Source organism: Epinephelus moara, chromosome 1 (assembly GCF_006386435.1).
Source record: "Epinephelus moara isolate mb chromosome 1, YSFRI_EMoa_1.0, whole genome shotgun sequence".
Lineage (NCBI taxonomy): Eukaryota > Metazoa > Chordata > Actinopteri > Perciformes > Serranidae > Epinephelus > Epinephelus moara.
This window is the reverse complement of record NC_065506.1, coordinates 28866723-28885819: the sequence shown is the minus strand read 5'-3', so window position 1 is coordinate 28885819 and position 19097 is coordinate 28866723. Positions and strand designations below refer to the sequence as shown.

The 19097-nt window shown below is 40.5% G+C and overlaps 2 protein-coding genes across 8 annotated transcripts in view; one reads left to right on the top strand and one right to left on the bottom strand.

Annotated features, from left to right (window-relative positions):
- On the bottom strand, positions 1-8696 carry nucb2a (nucleobindin 2a). Its single transcript, XM_050043178.1, has 13 exons — positions 8558-8696; positions 8030-8170; positions 6387-6494; positions 5912-6044; positions 5662-5765; positions 4811-4996; positions 4557-4647; positions 4403-4461; positions 4232-4324; positions 4051-4140; positions 3768-3938; positions 2717-2777; positions 1-2632 (listed from the first exon to the last, which is right to left on the bottom strand). The coding sequence occupies exons 1-13, from the start codon at positions 8579-8581 to the stop codon at positions 2391-2393; spliced, it is 1503 nt and encodes a 500-aa protein (XP_049899135.1). The 5' UTR covers positions 8582-8696; the 3' UTR covers positions 1-2390.
- A 7885-nt stretch (positions 8697-16581) lies between these two features.
- plekha7b (pleckstrin homology domain containing, family A member 7b) overlaps positions 16582-19097 on the top strand; it is a 93689-nt gene continuing 91173 nt past the window's right edge. For all 7 annotated transcript variants that reach the window (XM_050043011.1, XM_050043003.1, XM_050043009.1 and 4 more), the window contains exons 1-3: positions 16582-16696; positions 16799-16875; positions 16987-17044. In XM_050043011.1, the coding sequence (XP_049898968.1) occupies positions 16614-16696; positions 16799-16875; positions 16987-17044 (218 nt within the window). In that variant the 5' untranslated portion in view covers positions 16582-16613. The remainder of the gene's footprint in view (positions 16697-16798; positions 16876-16986; positions 17045-19097) is intronic.

The window sequence follows — 19097 nt, the reverse complement described above, 5'->3', positions numbered from 1 at the left end:
TGAAAGGTCATAACTGTTTTATTATCTTGAACTGAGGTGTACAGTTTTGTCAAATGACTATTTTATCCAGCAGCAAGCGATTGGGAAAACAATCTGTACATTTTGTGCAAATTATGATGCAGTTTTACCTCAAAGAAACATTTGGCACACAGAAAACAAATGACACTGCAATGAAAAGAAAAATATGTATGCCATATCTAGATTCTGTATTAAGTAAAAACCACAATATGGCAGATCTGTTACCTCACTGGATGAGAATGAAGTCTTCTTCAGTAAAAAGTGGCAAGAAGTCAACACCTGTCTGCCAGCTAGAAGAAAACACATTACATGGAAAAAAAGCAACCTGGATAGCACAGCAGTTACACCAAACTGGTAATTTATGGGGAAATATGCCATGCCATGTTAGTCAAATTAGGAGCAATTAATACACATCGGGTGCCAAATACAATTATGTGAAATTAATGCAAATTTTCATGATACCACACTTTGACTTTAACAGACAATATTAACCAAGACAGTAAAAAGACAGTGGTAATATTAACTCTTACCCACTCAGCACTTTGCCCTTTAACCTGATCAATTCTTAAGATAAACGAACCAAATCCAGCAGTTGCTTCAACAAAATACTTTGAAGGAAATTGCACGAAAACATGCTTGTTGACACAGGACTAAAAGTCTACACCTTGATTTATAAAAAGGGGTTCTCTATAGCAAATGTTACACAAATTAAAACTCATGATAAATTAAGATCAATTCAAACTTTGTGTGTGTGAGCAATTGACCAAAATCAAAATGCCCATCCTACTGTTACGTGTACCAACACAAATGTATTATTTCACAAGTCTGACATACTTACAGAGACCTAAAACTCTCATGTAAACATCTGCAGGACTTTGGGCTGTGATGACGTAGGGGAAATATTTGTTGAAGCAAGAGGTGTTTACGCCTATCTTTATTTAAAGAACCTAGCACCTTAATTTATTTTGACATCAAGGTCAGTGGAGAGCAGCTGCAGTGTGACCTAAAAATGACCAGTGTTGTGTTCCTGTACCCGATGTCTGTTTGGGCAGAGCACACATTTTCTAAGAAAACTCTTAGACCATGCACATGAAACGATGATGTTACATGGTAGGTAAACAGCTGACCGGTTATGAAAGCAACCAGAGTAAGAAAGTAGCACAAGTATTGGTAAGTCTCAACAGAAGTATAAAGACAGAGCAGTCTGGCTTCAGGAGGGCGTTTCTGGTTAAAACATTGTAATATTTGGTGACAGTGGCGGCTGAATATGATACATGATACTTGACATGTACGTGTCTGCATCAACAAGACTTTTACCCCTTGAAGTGAAATGGTTCTGGTTGGGGAATCAAGTGCTGTATCCTGGTTATCATTTCTACAGTGCCTCTTAATCCTTTTAGTGCCATAAATGTTGTAATTGTAATAATAGAAAATCTTAAAAATGTCTCTTGCACTCATTTTCTAAAATGTTTGATACAGTCCAGTGAAATTTCACCACAGGTCACACATGTAAACTAAAATCTTTTTTAGCTGCAGCCAGCAGCTCTATATCCCGCTCGTCCCTCCAAAATTTTCCCACCCTTTTGTCGGCGCAAGTTTTTGCCTTAAGAGATTAAAATTTTGCATTTTGGAGTGTGTGTTTGCATTCATGCCAATTAGCTCACAGGGAGGGTGGCAATGGGAAATGCCTATCGCAAAAAAGGTGTGACTTCCAAATAGATTGCCCAAGATTTGGTGGAAAGATCTGTCATGACTCAAAGGACAGCGGATCAGTTGTTCATGGCGATTGGCAACAAGGGACATGTGGATGCATGCGCGTACTTGGTCGCAGCTACTACGAATTTGCAGGGGTTTCTTGATAGTCAAGTCAAACTCAAAATGATAAAATTTAAATTACTTTTTACACCTTACCCCCATCAACAGCTGCACTGTACATATCCAGCAGGCTCAGGTTGTAGAGCTAGTGGCATGTCATTGATCAGAGGTCCTGTACTCTGTGCAGCACTTCAAGAAAGCTCACCAAAATTTTGTTTTTGTATAATTGTATTACCAAACATTCTTGATCATTTGTAATGTAATCCAACACTCCTTGAAAATGTAAAAGTATGCATATTGTACGATGCACGTCCTTGGTTGGTCATGTTGCTATTGTAAATCCGTTATGTAATCAGAGGATTACAGTTATTATCAAACACCGGTTTCATTCAGCAGGGATTCCTTTTGTGCTGCTCTCCTTCATCTCATGTGTCCTCCAAACCTCTAAGTCATGCTGGTTAAAGAGGCCTAATACTCAGAAGGAACCGCTCCTCTGCACGCTGGAGTGGAGGTGCTGCAAAAGTCTGGTTGTGGAGGTTTGAGTTCTGACAGCATTGTTATGGCACGTTATGCAGCTCTTGTACAGCTTCTTGGTGACCTGGTGGTAGATCCTGGTGTGCCTGGGGAAGACCATGCTGTGCCAGATCTTGCTGCTGCTGTTGTTGTTGTTCATGGTGTTCCTGAGGTGAATACTGAGGAACTTGGTGTTCAGGTTGATGATGTCCTTGTGCTTGGGCCTCTTGTTCATGATGTAACTGGTCGTCGATTGCGTGCATCTCTGGAATAGCATTTCCTTCAACTGTAACAAAGAAGCAGTTTTACATTTTCAGAGGTCAGCCAGTAAACTCAGACAACATGACAAAATGGTGCAATCGACACTCACCGTGAACCTCTGGAGGGGGCTCTACTTTCTGTGATTTCAGCCGTTCCATATGCTCGACTGCCTGCAACAAGTTTCATACAAGGTTTTCTTATATTTAAAGTGCACACACTGCCGTAGTTAGTCACAGTAATTTGATAGCGTCAATAATACATTATCACATCTCAAGAAAATACATTTTCAGTTAAGTCAGAAAATATTGTAACACTATGGGCCCCGATACACCAAGCTGTCGGTCGGCCATTGGTCCATGTTGGAACATCAGTGAGCGTCCCTCAATTAATTAATTTTTGTGTTGTGTGCCACACTGTTGGCACTACCCCCCCTTTGTCAGTTTTTTTGCAGCTGATTTAGCATGTTAAATCAGCTGTTAAGCCGGCTGAGCCAGTCGGTGAGTAAACTCACTCTGATCGGCGGTACAGCTCAGGGCACAAGAAAAGAAACGGAAGTGAGGAAAATAAATGAAAGGGCTAAAGTCAAGAAGGTGTGACATCGAAACAAAGAAAAGATTTTTTTTTTAGCCATTGAGCTCTTTCCCAGAAACTGTTCATAATTGTTTGTGTTATTGCTTGCTAGTGCACAGTAAATATAATTTGTACTTTTAACATCGGGCTGTGTTGTGAATGTGCTGACTGGCTAACTGGTGTCCTGAATCTGTTGGCAGTCTTCCAGCTTCCCTTTTTTAATGATGAATATAGACAACTGCCGCTTGTTGGCATGGAGAGTTTCCTCTCACGCAGGGTGCCGAACATTCATGCTAGTTTGCTGTAGTACAGGTGGTGTGTTCAAGTGCAACTTTTTGGGTGAGACGCAGGTGGCGTGAGGTGATGCAACAGTCAGCCTTTGTCATCACTAGTTCTTGGATGCCGGTTTGGTGCGTCTGGGCCTTTAGATTTGGTGTCAGAATTAACATCTACAGAACCACTATTTTCTAATAAACTTAAAACATCAGGTTGAATAGTTGAATAGTAAACATATTCTGCCAGAGTAAACCTACTGTATCAAACCGTGTCTGCAGCTAAAATATTCCAAACAACAGTGTACCCCTCCGTACCTGCTGCAGCTCTATTTTCTGTGCATTAAGCTGCTCCTGCTGCCTCTCCAGCTCGTCTCTCTGTTTCTGGAGGTCAAAGGCCTTCTCGTTGAGGTCCTGCTCCTGCTGAGCAAGATGCTCCTCAAACTCCCTCATCTCCTCGTCTGTGTACGCCTGGTTCTGCTCCAGGGTCTGAGGAGCACAGAGTGGATATTACAGTCCCATTTCTGTTTACCAAAAGTGGCTTTAGGGTTACACTACTCTTATAATATAAGGTCAATATGATTAAAATACTGCGCCTCACCTCCCAGCTATCTGGCTCCAAGAATTCTTTTTTCTTCGTAGCAACTAGGAACTCATCTAAAGAGACCAGCCTGTCCTTGTTAGAATCCACCTATGAGGGAAGACAGGGGCGATAGATAACAGATGAATGGCTCTATTTATGTGCATATGCAAAACGCATAGTTTTGTGAAACTTACTGTACCTCATTCATAACATGCTCTCTCATACGTAGCCTCTCTTCCTCCATCTCCACCATATCATCCTCTTCATTGGTGGGGTCGTAGATTTTTTCCAGCTAAAATCACAGAGACCAACAGTCAGTACAAAGACCATTCTCTGACACATTACAAATTTTCAGATGCCATGGCTTTACCTCTTTGGTGAACAATGACTCCAGCTCCTGTTCATCAAAAAAGCCATCTCCATTAGTGTCTGCATTATAAAGAAAGAACAAAGATGATGTAGCACTAAATAAACGGACATTATCCCTCCCGTCTTTAACAGTAGCCAGTTGGTAACGGTCTTACCATGCAGGTTGAAAAAGGTCTTAGGGTCAAAATCCTCAGGGTCCAAGCCATCAGCTTCCTCCCACACCTCTTTTAGTTGATTCTGGCTACCCTGCAACACAAGAGAAAAATCACATTTGAATTACAGATGGATAAATAACCCACAATGTACTGTTGCATGATCTGAAACTCAACGCAACATGAAAAGGGACACAAAGAGTTTCTCTAAGTGTTGTGTTGTCACCTGTGTGTGTGTGCACCTAAAACAGACTTACCGGGTGGTTGACTTTCGGGTGGTCAGCGTGCTTCTTCCTCATCTCCTCGTAGTGCTCTTCCTCTTTCTTTCTTTCGTCCTCGTCTAGTGTTTTCAGGTGTTCCCTCCTGTCATGCTCTTTCATCATTTCATACTTCTTGAACTCCTCGTGTCGCTCTTTGTCGTAGTTCTCCAGATCTTTAGTGGCCTTTATGCATGGAGGGGAAAAATGACAACGGTTGGTTATGGAGCAATTCAACGTTTTCATGTTGTTAGATAAGATAATATATTAAACTGCATACAGTATATAGTATTGTTTACTGAGATTTGTGAATGCTTTTACCCCAAGCAGACTCCATTAATTTTCTGTTGTTTCATTTTGGTACAAAAAAAAAGGCAAGACTTTTACTGCATTTTAAAATCATTTATAAGAAATGGTATCATCTCTGAACTTAAATTAAGATACAGGAGCATGTCTAAACTTTTCCCCTGCTGTAAAAAAAAAAATCTCTTAACAATTTGTGCTATTAATGAAAAGCTGGTCACATGACACTAGCTGCAGAGAGGTCATTAGACTCCCGTAATGACACTGCTGCTCTCTGCACCTGCAACTGCCTTCCTTTCCTTTATGGGTGTTGAAAATGTGTAGCTGTCTACAACCCATGATACACATGGTCATTCTTTAACCATAACTGGTGTCTTATAATTAAAGCAGTTGTGTGTGATCCTCATGTTTTAACCTCTCTACCTCTCAATTACTTACTCAAAGTAGAAATCCCTAAAAGAAATCAATGGCAGTTTAAATAAGTGAAATAGTGTGAACGTATCCTTGAGTTAACATTTTTAACGGTATGAAGCAGCGATGAGATTTACCGATTTGATGAGCCGATCCAGGTCATCCACTTCAAACGTGTGCGGGTTCATGTGGTTCAAGTACTCAAACTGTTTCAGCAGAGCCTGGTGATCCACTGCGATGTCTGTTCAGGGAGTAATCAATGACATAAATAAAAACATATACAGAAACATGACAGAATTTTCCTTATAACTAATGTACTATTTAAGCTAAAGCATCTTTCTCTGATTATAAATCAAAATGAAATATACATTTTGTTGCACAACGTACCATTCCCTCCTTCAAGGTCTTGCTTGGCCTTAATCAGAGTTCGGAGTCGGCTCACCTCCTGTCTCTTCAGCTCATCCAGTTTTGTTCTGACATGATGGCTGACAAAGTCCAGCTCCTTGGCCAGCTTACCTTGCTGTGTTATACATGAATCAGTTAGTGTTAGTTGGGGTCATTTAATATCTGGGCTTATAGCAGCACATGCAATGAACAGACAAACTAAACAATTACACTGACATTATTTTGTAAAGTTGAAATGAAAGGTGCAGTGAATCAAACTTCCAAAAAAGACGAAGAAAATCTGTTGGTATATTGGTGGTATTTTTCAACAACTCATTACTTCATTGGATTTATCACATGCCTGGACATGAAAGCCCATATTTTACCAGTCAGAGTAATAATTTAGAAGGAGTTAACACGGGGCGAGTGGAAACATCCAACCATACTGATAAAACTAAACAAAAGAAAAGCAGGATACCTTGATGTCTTCCATGTCTGTGTTGTGGAGCTTTTCTCTGAAGTGCTGATCTTTCTCTAGAAAATCAATGACTTCCCTGAGGTAGCGGTCATAGTGGAGTCCAGTGTCCTGTAAAATGAAGCACATCAAATGTCACTTTAAAATGTTATACATATAACAGACAACACACCCAAGTAATTCTACAAATACAATTACTCTTTCTTGTTTATTGTGATTTATTATCAGCACTTATTTAGGAAAGCTGATGATGTAGAGACGACAGGTTTTGCCATGAATGTCTATAAACTGCCTTCTGTAAATTGCCACATGCTGCAGCTGTTCTGTGGTTAAAGACCACTTACTTGGTCTCGTAAAAAGGTTACATGTGTATGCATTCTCACCTCCAGACTGAATCTATGTATTTATTTAAGCTCTGCTAAACCAATATGTCAATGTTTAACATGGACAAACCCTTCCTGAGGCGGAAATCAGTGATTCCAATCTGTGCACGCAAACAAAGCTACAACATCTGGAGCTGTTGTACTGATGATGAAATGGATTTGTGGGATCATGAGTACTGAGTGGAGTGTCTGATTGAGGTAATTTAATTGTAGCACAATGAGACATCAGGCAATCTCTCATTTAAATTAGTCCGGCTGTTGTTACCAAGCGCTCTCTTGTTTACAGCTTATGAAGCAGCCAATAACAGCGACGTAACTGCCGAGCATCAGCTCGAGCATTAGCTACAACTAACAAGTAATTTATGCTGATTATTTTCTGAACATTGATTAGTCATTTACTGATTTTAAAATTAAAATGGCTGGTCCTGAGTTACCACAGCCGACATACATTCTTGAATCTGCTTACATAATAATTTAAAACAGGAAAAGAATTGTATTTGAGAAGCTGTAGATTTGGGATTTGTGGTAGGTTAATAAAGGTAAGAACTAATTGCTTATTGAAGTCAGGTTTGTATCAATGTTATTCATGTGAGGGGATCAACAATCCGTGTGTAAAAGTGCAATCTGTAAATATAAAACAACTTATAAGCCCCCAAAAAAGGATTCAAAAACTCACAAAAATATTTTGAAAATAACAGATCTGCAAATACACAAAAAATATATGAATTAAACACAAAACTGTGTGTGCATAAAATAAAAATCCACAAGTGTAGAATTGAGATTCACAAATAAAAACTGGATTCACAGGTATCTCTTCAAAAGTTACAAATGTTAGAAAGATATTCACAAACATTATTCATTTATTTACAAATTATTTTAATGTATTCACAGATTTGTTTTAATTTTTGGAATTTGTATATTTACAGATATTTTTTTAATTTTTGGAATTTGCGTATTTGTAGATTTATTTTCTATTTGCAAAATATTTTTGTGTGTTTATAAATCTATTTTTATATTTGTGGAAAGTGTTTTGTATTTACAGATTAACACACTGATTGTTGATCTGCTCACAAATAATACTGACACAAATCTACCTCCATATTAGAACAAAATCTTGATGTGTAGACATGGAAATAACTCCTCTCTAATCTACTGATGAATCAGCCCAATTGCAGAATAATTATAGGACTACCTAATTACTATAATAGCAGAACAGGAAATATGCTGTGCATGATGATGTGTGTACATCATGTATCTTCTCACCACACTAGCTGGAGCCTCTTCAGTTTTAATCTCTGGCTGTTGGACTTTTGTCTTATCCATACTGATGGGCACTGCCTCCGAACACAGCAGCTGGACCAGCAGCAGAGCCCAGCCGGTGACAAGGACCCGGCTCCAACACATCTGGAAATGGGAACAATTCATGTCAGAGCAATTTCATTTTACACTATTATTTACATTAAATGGTATGTAAAGATAAAAAGTCAACGTGTCAATGGGTGCACAAGGGTCGTTCAGTGGTCAGCTTCCTCATTTAGCGTCACCTTATTAAAACGGGATAGTTTGCCTATTATTGGCTGCCTACTACCATCGAGAGGAAGGCTGTTGGTGTTAGCATTAGCATCACCACTGACAGATATAGCTAATGAGAATCAAGCGCCTGAGCTAACTCATCTAACGTTATGCTGTCAGTTTGAGCGGCGCGGCTAACGTTACATGTCCATGGCACTAAAGGTGATGTTATAAGCTTCATTTAAGAGCACAGTATATAAGCGTTATTTGTAAACTCACTTTACTGTCAATCCTGGACCTCATCTGCTCTGTTTTCCTCGCGTCGCTTCCTCTCAGCTGGAGTAGTGTCGGCAGCTAGGTCGCTAGTCAGCACGTTATGTTGTGTGCGTGGCAGCGTTGATGCTATTGGTCAACTCAGCTGTCCGTCAGATGGACTAGCAAGTTGCGTTGCATTGAATCGTACGTGGCGACATGACGACAGAGCAGGTGGGCGGGTACTTTCAAAGGTGCAGTTACTTCTTGTTTCTGGTTGGTCCATGACAGTAAATTTAGAAGCAGGGGCGGAAATATAGACAGTGCGGGCAGTGCGGTTACGCAGGGGCCCATGGGATGTGGGGCCCTCAGAGAGAGCAGGCCCTGTGACAGCGTGTTGACCAGAGAAAAGGCTCTTGTAACTCTTTCACATTGCCACCACAGAAATACACCCATGTTCAAAGAATAACTCATGTTACAATAAAAAGGGGCCAACTGCCATATCTGCCCACATAAAGGCAAACCCATTTCCATCATGATTTCTTTTTTCTTTTTTTTTTGGTGAAACAGACAGTAGCGATCCATTCTTCAATAAAATTATATGTTTACATTAACTATAAAACAACAAACTATGAAAAATATTTAATTTGAATGTATATTTTCTCATTTTATTTGGTATTTTTGTCATATACATATTTGCGCTGATAATTGCAGGGTATTATGTATGTTGATGTTGTCTAATGTCAGGTCGTAGCTAGTTACAGGGCCCGAACCCTGGCTCGAACCCTGTGTCAGCGTAGGATTTTTCCAGGTACTACGGCTTCCTCCCACCATCCAAAGACTCTAAATTGTCCGTAGGTGTGAATGCGAGTGTGAATGGTTGTCTGTCTCTATGTGTCAGCCATGTGATAGTCTGGCGAACTATCCAGGGTGTACCCTCTCGTCCAGTGTCAGCTGGGATAGGCTCCAGCCCCTGCGACCTCCAACAGGATAAGCGGTTACGGAAAATTAATGAAACCAGGGACAATCATAATAACATGCACTGGGGCCTGTCCTAATTACCATATGCCACTGTTTGGAAGAGTGAAGGTCAGGAAACACTCATAACACAGATAGCCTAAGACAAAGCCAGTGAAGCTGTATGATGAATTGAGTCTCTTTTCATTAGCACAATTTTATAGTTTTCCTCATTAAACTGATCAATTCGCAATTTATTTATCGATTCTCAACCTATGTCTAATGCAGATCTGTTTTGTTTATTGTTTCAGAAGACAATTGCTATTGAATTGACTTAACTAAGGTGGGTGCAATATGTCTACTATTCTTTCACTGCACAAGTGGTGGGAAAAGGAGGCTATTCAAATAATTTGCTTAAGTGAAAATACTAATACCACAGTGTTGAAATACTCCATTATGCTGAAAATAGGCTATAGGCCTTAAATTCAAAATGTTGCTTAACTGGAACATAGAACATACAAGAGTAAAATCAGCAACATGTTCTTGAGGCCCCTGTCAGTAGGCCTATTATTGTACATTATTATAGTGGATTGTTATTACTGATGCATGAATATGTTTGCAGCACTTAGATGTTGTTTTATCAGTAACAATGCATTAAATTTCATGATCATATATATGCCTATTTAAGATATAAATCTGCAGAGCCGCTTGCAATTCTAACTGTCAGATAAATGTCATGGAGTAGAAGTAAAAACAGAGTATCAGAATCAGAATCAGAATCAGAAATACTTAATTGATCCCTGGAGGGAAACTGTAATACGTCACAGTTGCTCTGATGTGAAGCATAAAGGATTATGGAAAGTAGAATATGAAGAATGAAAGCAGGAAGTATGTAAACATATAAAAATAACACACTAGTATGTAAAATGTTTAAAAAATATAACTTCTGTATAATATTGTATGTAAAGTGTGTAAAAATATGTGCCTCAAACATCACAATGTGTAGAACTAGTATGTAAAGTTTTAGATACATAACATGTGTATTATGCCACAATGTACAACACTATGTACATAAATAGAAACAATAAGAAATACATACAATAGGTGCATATGTTAAATATACATTCAAGAGTGGTGTTGGTAACGCAGTATAAAAAAGAATGGAAATATACTTGAGAAAAGTAGAAGTAGGCTACCTCAAACTTGCACTTACGTAAGTACAGTACTTTAAAGTTGAATAAAACTATTTTTTTGCTCAACTCAGAAAGCAGCAGTGTATGATTAATGGGTCCAGGTGCACCTCTCACCCCAGCCTTGCTCACTGTGCTCAAGGGGAGATCTTACATGGGACCTGGTGGCTGTACTTAAAAATGGTGACACTCCTCTCAGTGCACTCTGCAGCCTGCACGCTGATAAAAACCAGCCCGTCCTTTTGCTTTCTGTAGACACTCAAAAAGAAAAAAGATTAGCACTGTAAGTCATCAGAAAGAAGCCACAAATTTTCTCTCTATAAATGCTTTGATTTGATCACATCACACTTCAACATTGGTATCATATGCAGACATATACACATGTGAGTGATCCCCCATCTCTCCAACAGAGGGTGCTATTGTTGTTTGTTGGCTTATCTCCATTACTCCAGTCTGTTCACAGGCATGTGGAACTGGAAGTTCACCATAGCTTAACTTGTCAAATATGCTCGGAGCTACAGGAGATAATGAGAGCATGATTAAACAAACTAAAAGCTGTGGTCCTCGTCAGCCCCTGCACCCACAGTGGTTGCTTTTTTTAGTTTTACTATAAACACTAATCGCTACAGATTTAAACAAAGATTTGTGTTAAAATTAGACCCCAGATTGCCTCCTTCTTTCAACAGCTACTTGGAGCAGCTTGGATAGAGGGTGTAAATTAGTTGCCCAGGAGTTGTAAAAACATTGGCTCTCTCCTGGAACTATGAGTGCTAGAATAAAAACTCCAAAAGACTATTTATGAGTCTTGGCAGGTACAGCGAGACAATGAATCCATTTTTATTTTTTTTATCTGGATCGGTTGGCTTAAGACTAAATATAACATCCCTGCCCTGTAGATGTCAGTGTAATAGTTCAATGAGCTGGAAGGCAATTAATCATTGTCTTGGATCATAACTAACATAGAAAGTGAAATAAAGCAGATGGGGAAGCTTAGCACTTCTTTTTAATCAACACCTATATAATGATTAAATGCACTGCAAAATGAACACGAGACCACTGTCTAAATATTATTCTACACAGTGTGCAGTTAATGTTTCAGGCACTCTGAGACACCTGTACACACTCATTCATATACCGTACCCTGCTGCGATTAAGGGATAATTCGAAAAGATGCTTTTCTCAAAAGGTATTATTGATTTCCTTTGTGGGCACCTGCCAGATACATTAGGACCCAAAGTATTCTGAGCTGAAAGTCAAAAAGAACAAGAGAATCTTTATTACATTTTCTGCTCAGCACCTTTCCTAAGCCGTGATTCAGCGGGAGGAGGCTCTCCGAGGAGAAGACAATAACATTGAGTCACCTTGCTGCATTGTGAGCCTCTGGCAGCCGAGAGGCAGGAATCAGCAGCAGCAGCAGCAGCAGAGACCATGCTGCAGAGCTGCACTGGACTGCGCATCAACCATGTGTGTATTTGTGTGTGAATCAGTATGTATAAGTGAGTGTGTGTGTGTGTGTGTGTGTAGTGGGGATGATAATAAATCATAACAAGGTCAAATAACAGCAACTGAGCGAGGGTGATTACACTGCAGTATGTATGATGTTCCACGGCCCTGTGCTTTAATTTTAAGACTGGTGGAGGAATACACAACAAGTCAATTCTGCAGCAAATTACATCCAATTTAAGTACAGCAATATCAATAATACAGCGGTATTATTTATTAATCCAGACAGTATTTATGCCTGTTGCAGATGTCTGCCTGTCTGTGCTTGACAATGCAGAACACTTATTCCTCAAAATGCAGCATAGTTCCTTTCTTAGCTCTGTTGCAATTGGGTGGTGCTCTTATCATACTGTGACACGTGACGTAGCATTTTATGATTCACACATTTGGTTTGTTTCTTTAAGGTAAAATATAGCGAGTGCAGTACACATGAAATTAAAGGGAAAACCAACAGTCGTAACAGGTGTCTTGGTACAGTGTTGGGCCACTACGAGCTGCCAAAACAGATTTAATGCTCCTTGGCATAGACTGATGATGATGGAGGGCACCATCTAACACGTCTCCCTTAGGTTTCCAACTGGGACTAGATCTGGCGCTGCAAAGGCTAAACTCATCAAGCCGCTCAGTGCCCTCCATGTGCCTCATTTGTTATTTCTGCACTTATATATTCAGTTTTATTCCATTTAATTTGTCATCTGCTGTAGGTCTCATTTACTTGGTAAGTTCTTATTATGCGTTCTATATGAACAAAGGCCCCATATGTGAGGTTAGAAACACATTACAGCTGGGAAAATTCTTTTGTTCTTTGACTGCTCTGTCAAGAAGATAAGACTAGAAGGTTTACAGTGAATCGGTTTCTGCACAGCAGCTGCACTGTAATGTTTTCTGAGAGGAAACGTTTTATCTCTCACCATCTTTGAAGAACAGTGCCTTAAACCACTGGAGAGTGTTTCAACAAAGCATCCCCAAAAGGGAATCATAGATCAAATATTTATAATGTTGACAGATGCTCTCAGCTCACTGATGTGCACCCCATACGGTCGTATTTTCCTTCCACAAAGGGTATATAAAGACCACTGTAATCTACACCTCACAGGAAACACAAAGGGAAGGTATTTGTCTTTCTATGATTGACACGTTTATCGGGGTACCTTTTGCTCTTCCCCAGGTACAGCACGTGATATTACATCATATTAACGATAATGCAGTTATATAAGAGAGCACAGCATGATGAAGTGAACTTGCCTCTTGGTCTTGCTGCTCCGTGCTCAGCAAAATAACTCCTGTGCCAACACTGCTGTGACTTTGAACATTGCCTGGCCTCACAAGTGAAATTTATGGGCAGCATTGGTAAATTGGGCAGGCCTGTTTGATGCGGTGTAAGCATTATTTTAATGTGTCATGGTCAGGAAGGCTCTCTGTCCTCAAAGCATGACTGCAGTGAAGGTGATGTGAGGCTGACAAACATCAACTAAGGCTTCCATGCATAGACACTCGTTCATTCATTCTCACATGCAGGCATGCTCCGCTCTGAGCACAGGCACACACACAGATAGTTTTACAGAGACCTTGCAGCTTTTAAATGCTTTTATTTCTTTCTCTCAAGGTAATACGCATAATTGAAAAATCTATGCCAAGCTACCCCCCCAACACACATAGATTTATCTTTAAGTCTGTTTTCATACTCTGGGTCTGAACTTCGGTTGTGCATTTTTCCATTCATGCAGCACTACAGTAAACATGTACATAACAACAAATACAGGGTACATAACGTACACTGAGGGATCTGTAAGGGGCTATTGCAAAGGCAAGATATCTGAATCAATAGATAGCTTTAAATACTTGGGATATTTTGTTCAATATACATTGTCTGTGCGCAGCATCTTTAATATAAGCTGTGAGTAGGTTCAGTAAAATATTGCAATATCTGCTTTAAAGGTCCAGTGTGTAAGATTTACGGGGATTAAGTGGCATCTAGTGGTGAGAATTGCTCATTGCAACCTCCTTAAGATTTCTCCAGGTTAGATTTCCTTCAGAGTTTATTGTTCAGGAGATGTTTACCAGGAGCTGAATCATCCTCAGAGGTCTCTGACTCTCTCAAGCAAATAGATCAGAAGTCTCATTTATGAAACAGTGCGCAGGAGCCATACTAAAAATGTACATATGGATAAAAGATATTCGACAATTTCTACAATCAGGCTTCCACCTCACCATTTGCACCTCCAATGTCCCCTCTCCAAAATGTCTGTAAGCATGGGTCAAGGTTTCTCCCATCAAGTTTGTTTTTATAGATCACAACTTTTCCGCAGGAAGTGACCTACACCTCTTCCAGGCCTCGTTTTGTACATATGCAATGTTTATAAATGAGACCCCAGGTGATTAAAACCAGTAAAAACACTGAACAAAGCAGTTTCATGTGCAAAGAAATAAGTGTTTTTCAAACGCTTTTGTCTCAGAGGTGTTGCAAACTACACTGGCCAATGCAAAGATATGAATGGTCCTATCGAGAACCAGTGTTTGGTTTGTCCATTCTGGGCTACTGTAGAAACATGGCAGTGCTACATGGCGATCTCTGTTGACAAGGACCCTCTCTCCACGTAGATATGAACAGCTCATTCTAAGGTAATGAAAATTAGTGATTATATGTAACCGGTGGACTGTGTTGATATAAAGAGGCCCAGACCGAATAATCTCCGTTTATTCCTTACAGCAAGTGCTAAAAACAAAATCCTCCGTCAAACACAACCATACAAACTCGAGCCCTTACACAAATTCGAAAGCGACACAAGATTAAGTTAGCATAAAATGAATTTATAAATGGCTTAACTGAGCTTAAACACAGAAATTACCACTAGAGCTATGTCGCTTACCTCTCCCACAGAGCAGCAAAAGGGGAGAGGTAAGGCAAGAGACATCCCTTTAAAGGTGGGGTACCCCCAAAGGTCAACATAGGGGTACAGAAACTGAGTATCAAACGTTTCACATATTGAGTACGGAGGCCTAAGCGTGTCAGGTAAAAACAACTGAAACAAATTTTGTGGAATTATAATATGTAATATTACAATAATATTGTAATTGACCCTGTTATATACACTAAGGGCTGTTCACACTGGTGCTATTTGGTCTGCTTTAAACGAACCCTTGTCTGCTTCCATGGATAGGTTGGTTTGTTTGGAGCAGTGTGAACGCTCATTCGAACTCTGGTGGGGACCAAACAAGCGAACCCTGGTCCGCTTGAAAACTGGGGGTCTCGGTTCACTTGCAAGTGAACCCTGGTGCTTACAGTGGGAAATGCAAACTGACTATCCAGCGAACCAAAGAGAGGAAGTGACGTAGAGCGCAGTGCATTTTGGGTAGGAAAAAACAAACAAAGCCAACAGTGCGAACCGGGAGAAGCAGAGGTAAAAAAAAAAAAAAAAAAAAGAAAAAGTTGGAAAATGTTTTGTGGGCAGACGTGGAGTAGTTAGGAGGTGCAGGAAGTCCAAGACTGCATAAATTTGGTGTTGCTTGTGACCAAGTCGTCTGAAGGGGGATGGATTTCCGTTTTCAGTCCTGGCCAATCAATGAGCAGGGTTTTCTTCTTCCTAATGCCTTTTTTCTTCCTGGTCAGTGATCGTTTCGGGTCAGATGAGCAGCTGTTGTAACTGTGTGACGTTGTCCAGGTGGTTTGGTCCGCTTTAAAAAGTGTAGTGTGAAAGTGAACCGAACAAACGAAGGTTTGAAATTTTTCAGCATTCCCCGCCCAATCAGTCCCATGGACTATCCTGGTGTGAATGCGGCCTAAAGAAAACATATTTAATGTATTCCGTTTCTGGCAATATATCCCCTTAAATCCTACAAACTGGACCTTTAATTTCCTTGTGTCCTTAGACATGTCTGCTGCCACCTGTCTCTTATGATAATGCTGGATTCTTCTCTCACCTCTCACACACACTTACATCTCCACATACTGTAGTATCTGAGAGAAAAGTGAGCATAAATCTTTAGATTCCTGTAATCCTGTAATATCTCTTACAGGACTTATATTATTGCAGCTAGAAATAGGATTGCTGCATTTTTGTTTTATGTGTGTGCCAGACATCATTGTCCTGAGATGTCCCAGTCGTGAATTCCAGATATAGTCCAGTGCATTTCTACACCCTGGGGGCTACACCCTACTTTTCTCCGCAGTGGGCTTTATTCATTATTCTGTTGTTGTCCATCTGAGCTTGTTTTAACCCTACTCTACCAGACTGCAACTTGTGGGAACCAGTCCTATCCGTCAGCTCCAATTACATTAGAGAAGAAAGATTCGAGGAAGTGGTGTGTTGACGAGTTTGGTATTCTTCCCCTTTAAAAAACTATGCAGCCCTAGCGGTGGTTTTTATGTGGGCTCCCTGGAAAAGTCTGCGGAGAGGGAGAGGGGGGACAAGCCGAGCCGGAGACGAGAGATCATGGCGGCACCTCTCGGACGGGACACCCTACCTGACCACTGGTCGTACGGAGTTTGTAGAGACGGCCGGGTCTTCTTTATCAAGTGAGAAGGGTTTCTAATTTACAACCCTTGGTACTTTTACGAGGCATTATTAAGGATTTTTGTGGTTTTAATATCGCTCAGTAACAGGTGTCTTTCTTGCAGTGATAAAACTCATACCACTACTTGGCTACATCCACGCACTGGTGAACCTGTTAACTCGGGACACATGATACGTTCAGGTACGCGACAAACTATCTGATTTGTAGGATACCAAGGGGACGTTTTTTCTCCGCTGCAATGGGTTTGCTGTCTCTGACGGGTCGTTCAATGTGTTTTTGTTCGTGTTATAGATTTGCCGAGAGGATGGGAAGAGGGTTTCACGGACGAAGGAGCCAGCTACTTCATCAAGTGAGTGCTTCATGTGCATTGTTTCGCTGTTTGACCGTGGAAAATGTGATCCCATAAGCTGGTTGTTTTAAAGTGCTGTGTGTGTATGAGTGTGTGCTCTCCTTTTCATTGCCTTTCTGTCAGTGTGCAGCTCTGGCACCAACATGTTTGAGTTAAACTACATAAAAAAGGCTGTGCTGCTAAACACAATGTTGCAAAAACACAGCATGCACATGACAAATGACACAGAAACACACATCAGCATATGGATTAACACGCAGGGGTCCCATCGGATAGGTGAGAGCAATTATCTCTGCCTGCATTGTTAATGGAAAGTGGCAGTGCCTAGCAGGACAGGAAGAAGGTTATTAAAATTCTCCTCACATCCTCCATGCAGGACCTCTACTCCCTCCATTAGATACTGTAGGTGTACAGCCCTGGTGTGTGTGTGTGAGAGAGAGAGTGTGTGTGTGTGTGTGTGTGTGTGTGTGTGTGTGTGTGTGTGTGTGTGTGTGATGGAGAGACTGTAAAGGTTGCAAGAGAGGGGTGTGACCATGTGGTGACAGAGATGTATGGCATGATTGCATTATTGAAGCAGAGAGGACAGGATTTACAAAGTCACAGACCGCAGCGTGAAGTTTTTTTGTCAGGCGTCCTTCACACATTTAAAATGATTCAGGTTGGAAATCAGCAAAAGGCACCGCGCTATCAGCACCACGCCGAGACATCTGTCATGTTTAACTAGATAACTAAAGGATTATTTGCATTACATTTGCATGTCTATCTACACCGTGGATATTTGTTTGGATTCTGGTCTGTGGCGGTCACAGAAACCACGAGTGTAACCAGCAAATCATGCTGAACCCAATCAGATAAGTCAGGCTGACAAATGACAAACATAAAGCGTACTTAAAACAAAGTGGATACATAAATTCGTCATTGGATCAGGATCATTGTGAATTACAACGACTCCTCCCATTGTTGCTTGTTTAAGGTTTTGTAGTTCCACTAGCCGTCCTGTCATGGCCCTTTTAGTTTGCCCCATTTGTTCCAGACAGAGGAGCTGTACGGAGAGGTTTATATCCCCATAGCTGCAGCCTTTCCTAGGCTGATAGTTACTAAAAAGAGGGTTTTGCTCTGGCTCTGCAGACACCAGTTTGCAGCAGCGAATTAACAAGACAAACACTTTTTTTCATTTTAACAATACCTGCTACAATAAGTACAAATAGACATCCTATCATAGTTGAGCCAAACAAATGGATGTCCATGCATTCAGTAGACACTTCTCAAAACATTCTGGCATTCAACGAGGTCAGCTTTGAAAAACTCATAAAATGGTTTCAACTCACAAATTTGTTCTCGCTGACACTTACATTGTGTGTAGAAGAAAGGTGGTCTTTGTGTTCCCCTCGCTTTTCCTCTGTAAGACGCGAGAACAATGCAACGGTGAAGTTGTGTGATATATAGTGGCCTAAACGCTGAAGGTTGTTAAATCAGTCGGCTACTTGTTGCCGAGTTGGCTCGGTGGAAGGATCCTGTTTTGCTCCTGTTCGCTGCTTGTTTCCGTGTTTATGAGTGCTGATTTCGTGGAGCTGAACATTGGACAGAAACGTCTTGTCTTTCTACGTTCTTTTGGTGTGTGAAAGAAAGTCAAATTATTGTTTGTTTGCCAGAATCCATGCATTTCTACATTTTATAACAAATGCAAAGTCACTTACTCATCACTGTATTCTTTCTGGTTTGGTGGGTTGGACATCCTTGACCACTCACAGACAACGGCACTGGTTTATTTTTTCTATAAAGCAATATTGGGCAAACTTCGGGCCTACCTCTGCACCCTCCTGTGTGGCAACTCTGGAAGTTATCAGCTACGCTCCTTTAAGTGGTTGCTTTTTAATGTACCCTGGGTTTTAACAGGTCTGGGGAAAGCTGCATTCTCCTACTGTGCACCTTGGACATGGAACAATCTTCAAAAAGATCTAAAATTAGAAACACTTATATCCATTGATGGATTCAAGGACATCAAGGTGATAGAAACACATGTATGTTTTTCTTCTCACTATGTTTGTATAGT

Excerpts from the sequence above, each read along its gene's own strand:
- nucb2a (XM_050043178.1), bottom strand. The coding sequence starts at position 8,581 with ATGAGGTCCAGGATTGACAGTAAA. Across the intron at positions 6,045-6,386 it reads CAGACATGGAAGACATCAAG|CAAGGTAAGCTGGCCAAGGA; the intron begins GTATCCTGCTTT and ends TGTATAACACAG. Across the intron at positions 4,462-4,556 it reads GACCTTTTTCAACCTGCATG|ACACTAATGGAGATGGCTTT; the intron begins GTAAGACCGTTA and ends TTTATAATGCAG.